The 4,080-nt window shown below is 32.6% G+C and overlaps 1 protein-coding gene across 5 annotated transcripts; it reads left to right on the top strand.

Annotated features, from left to right (window-relative positions):
* Positions 1-517: 517 nt before the first annotated feature.
* LOC114178747 (O-methyltransferase MdmC-like) lies at positions 518-3,753 on the top strand. 5 transcript variants are annotated; one of them, XM_028064816.1, is made up of 10 exons: positions 518-646; positions 1,038-1,490; positions 1,648-1,701; positions 2,220-2,303; positions 2,417-2,542; positions 2,690-2,757; positions 2,960-3,029; positions 3,162-3,227; positions 3,300-3,377; positions 3,484-3,753. In XM_028064816.1, exons 2-10 carry the CDS (start codon positions 1,149-1,151, stop codon positions 3,523-3,525), a joined length of 930 nt encoding a protein of 309 aa, XP_027920617.1. In that variant the 5' UTR covers positions 518-646; positions 1,038-1,148; the 3' UTR covers positions 3,526-3,753. The 5 variants fall into 5 exon arrangements, with proteins under 5 accessions (XP_027920617.1, XP_027920634.1, XP_027920626.1 ...); XM_028064833.1 differs by having other exon boundaries at positions 543-623; XM_028064825.1 differs by lacking the exon at positions 518-646 and adding an exon at positions 736-928.
* The last annotated feature ends 327 nt before the right edge of the window (positions 3,754-4,080 follow it).

Below are 4,080 nucleotides of genomic sequence, written 5' to 3'. Positions count from 1 at the left end.
TTTATATGTTTAAAGTGATACTCATTTTTTTTTTATTTCACTAAAAAGGTATTACATTAGGTAAAATTTTAATAAATAATTATTAAAATTAAGAGTATGGAAAAAATAATATCTATTTTAAAATTGGATAAATATTGAGTGCTATTTAATAAAACCTTAAAGAAATTAAGTCCAATTTCCCATATATTTATTTGCATGGACAGAAAGACTCTGCAAGAGGAATAGGTGCTTTGAGCATATTTGTGTGCTTCCTCCTTGGTAGTGGCATATGATCAAGAATGTGTTTTTGCAAATAAAATTTAGAAAAATCATAATGAACTTCTATAAATGAAAAAAATAATTTTAACAACGATAAAAAAAAATAATATTAACAATAATAAATAAGATTTTTTTTCATTTATTTCTTTTTAATCAAATAATTTTTCCCTATCAACTCTTACATATATTTTTCTTTCTTTTCAGTGATACTCGTGTCTTTCTTCACTATCTAGCAAATATAAACAGCAATAAATTGATGAAAACTCCCCATGGATAGATAAGTGAACTATGCATGCAAGCATCATGAAAAGTACCACAAAATCAAGCTGAGCCCACTCTAATATCCGATGAATAATAAATAATGGGTGAGGTGACCCACACGCCCTCTGTAAGTTTCAATTCAGGGGCAGCTTTCTTTTTCGATGCATCTAAATACTAATGTATTTTAAAATAATATTTGCCCTTTTATTTTCTTAAAAATAATAATGTTAAGTCTTCCTCTCCTATCCTATATTTGATTGGGATGATGATTTTTCTTTATTATTTACTTTATATATATATATATATATATTGTTTTTTAATTTTCTAAGATATTAGATAAATTTACATTTTTCTTTAATATTTACTTTATAAATTATTAGAAAGATTTGTACAAGGATATAACATTGAGGTATAAATACTTTTTCCTAAAATTATAAATTCTGCTATCATTCCTTTGAACTTTTGAATGCTAATATATATTGGGTTTGTCCTGTAATCGTGCCTTCTGTTGGTACCAGTCCCCTGCCAACCATGTGTTTGTAAAATTGCCTCTGAGGAAAAAAAGAAAGGGTACTTGAAAGTGAGGGTTACGAGGAGGATAGATTGTTGCCGTAGATGGTTGTATAGTAATGGCAAATAGTAGCATAAACTTGGTGCTTCATCAAGGGTCAATGTTGCCACATGAACTTCCTATTGCTGCTTTACTGGGACCTTCATGCTTTCATTCGTTTTCTTCAACTTGGGCTATTACCAATGGAGCCATTCATGTCTCACCACAAAGGGGAAAGTGCAGTGCTACTTGTTATCGCTTCAGTTTCAGGAAATGTACATGCAAATGGAAACGGCTTGTAAGAAGTTGCTCCACCAGTGAGTTTGTCCTTGCCAGTGATGAAAACTATGGCAATAAGCAGGTTGTTAGTCTCACTCCCCGTCTCTACGACTATGTCCTAAAAAATGTTCGAGAACCAGAGGTGAGGACTAAGGAACGTACCGTTATGCTTCATGCCGTGTTTTAATAAGAAAAATATTTTGGGGGAGGGGGAGGGTATCTGAATTCTGCTGTCAACTGTGAAAAACTGTATCTATTAAATTGCCCTTTGTGCTTATTGTAAAGTGACTACACTTCAGATTCTAAGACAATTGCGGCAGGAGACAGCCTCTATGCGTGGAAGTCAAATGCAGGTGTCTCCAATTATTTCATTCTTATGCATTTTTTCTTAAACTGTTTAGTAATAGAATTGTTAATGTTGAGTTTATGCTTTTGTATTATATCTTCACTATGCAAGCAGGGGTTTCTACTGCACATTTGGTTCTATGAAAGTCAGTAGCATTATTGTACCATTTATTCATTATTTGTTTCTATAGATGCTGTACACAATTAATTTATTTTACTGATGATGACCATAATTGACCTGCATCTCGCAACTGCGAAATAAATCAAATTTAACATTTTTTGTTGAAGACTGAGGGGCTTCTTATGTAGGGGCACATAGTGGTTTTTGAATGTTAACTTTGCGCTACTAGTGTTTTTATATCCTGTCTGGGATTAATCTCAAATTTGTGAAATTTGATGGGGCAAAATAAAGAATTGTGCTAGAAAGAATGTACAGCAGTCTCACTTGTTTTTTATCTTGTCTGTCATATTTCATATTGTAATTTCACTTGATTAGCAAGAAGTAAAGTGTTGGCAATGCTTTTAGGTGTCCCCTGATCAGGCACAGCTGCTTGCAATGCTTGTGCAGATTCTTGGAGCAGAGCGGTGTATTGAAGTTGGTGTTTATACTGTATGTCCTTCATTTTTTATACACCATGGACTAGTTTTCTTCATGTTACATAGTAGAGGATGCCACTTCACTCCCATTATGTAATGAGGTATTATATTATTAATTTGATCCAGGGATACTCATCGCTAGCCATAGCATTAGTTCTGCCAGATTTAGGTCATTTAGTTGCCTGTGAAAGAGATGCCAAATCTCTTGATGTTGCCAAGAAGTATTATCAGCTAGCTGGTGTTTCACATAAGGTCTATATGCTACTCATCTACTTTTGATTAGAAAAAGGGTTCAAAATTTTTGTTTATCTCTTTTGAATATTAGGGCCCTTTTTATAATTATATTTATGTACTGCCTGTATTTCCTTCCTGATGATGGCTTTATATAACTGGCTCTAGGTGGATGTAAAACTTGGACTGGCAATGGACTCCCTAGAATCTTTAATTCTGAACGGTGAAGCAGGAAGGTATGTGGATTTCTCATTTTCAACATCACTATGATGTATGATTCACTTTCACAATATGTTGCTGCGGGTAGGAGCTCTTCCACATTTGCTATTTTCTCTTTAAATAGTTATTGTTAATCAAGGATCCTGTCCATATCATATGAACACTGTCAAAGAGAAAACAAGTAAATTAGAATTTAAGCGATATTACCTTTTCATGCAGCTATGATTTTGCATTTATTGATGCCGAGAAAAGAATGAACGAGAAATATTTTGAACTGCTATTACAGCTGGTAAGAACATAATAAAAACGGTCAAAGGCATTCAGCTATTCTTATGCTTCTAATCACAATATCTTTCATAATCTTTCTTATTGCCTTCCTATGAACTGTTATATTGGTGCACTGAATAATTTATTGTTGCAGGTGAGGGTTGGAGGTCTTATTGTAATTGATAATGTCCTTTGGCATGGAAAAGTTGCTGACCCACTGGTGAATAATAAATTCTTCTATGATCTCCTTTTTTTCCAGTTAAGTGAACTTGATTTAATGTACTATTTGCAGGTATATGACCCTAAAACTATCAGCATTAGAAATTTTAACCAGAAGTTAATGGAAGATGAGCGTGTAAACATCAGTATGGTAGGTTTATACCATATCTTTTTTTTTTTTTTAAATTATTAATACACTTTCAGAGAAAATCTATTAAGTTAATTTATAATTGGTTAACTCTTTTGGAGAGTTTCAGGTACCAATTGGAGACGGGATGACGATCTGCCGAAAACGCTGACCCATTTTTGAGTAATTTTTAAGCTCTATGCATTTGAACTTACACGCTTTAGGGTTAATTCTTCTGTGACATCTGAGGAAAGAAAGATGTATAATAAGCACAAAATCGATTAGATGTTCTTAAAACTTTTGAAGTTGCAATGCCCATTCTCTTAGGCTACTTTTGGCAAGGATCTGAAAACAGTTTACTGATGAATATCATTTTGGCTCCAAAGGGAATACGCTAAAATAGATTTATATGATATTCTCTGCCACAATTTTTGTACGCACTGAAGGTAGCAGCACCACTACATTAGCCTGGAATAGAGTGACCTATTAGTAACACATTAATTAACTCATTCTTTAAAAGAAAATTTACTCACTTGATTTTTTTTAATAATAAAATCAAGCGATCACTCGTTTTCATTTATGATGTCATTATTTCAATAAATTTCAAAGTTATTTCGATAAATTTTAATGTTCGAAAAAGTTACTGATTTCACATTAAATTATAGTACAGAAGTGAATATATTTGAGAATAAATGCTTTCACTAACGAAACAGAAGCTCAATAAATA

The sequence above is a fragment of the Vigna unguiculata genome, chromosome 1, assembly GCF_004118075.2.
Source record: "Vigna unguiculata cultivar IT97K-499-35 chromosome 1, ASM411807v1, whole genome shotgun sequence".
Classification (NCBI taxonomy): Eukaryota; Viridiplantae; Streptophyta; class Magnoliopsida; order Fabales; family Fabaceae; genus Vigna; species Vigna unguiculata.
The sequence above is the reverse complement of the archived record's forward strand: the minus strand, read 5'-3'. Positions and strand labels throughout refer to the sequence as shown.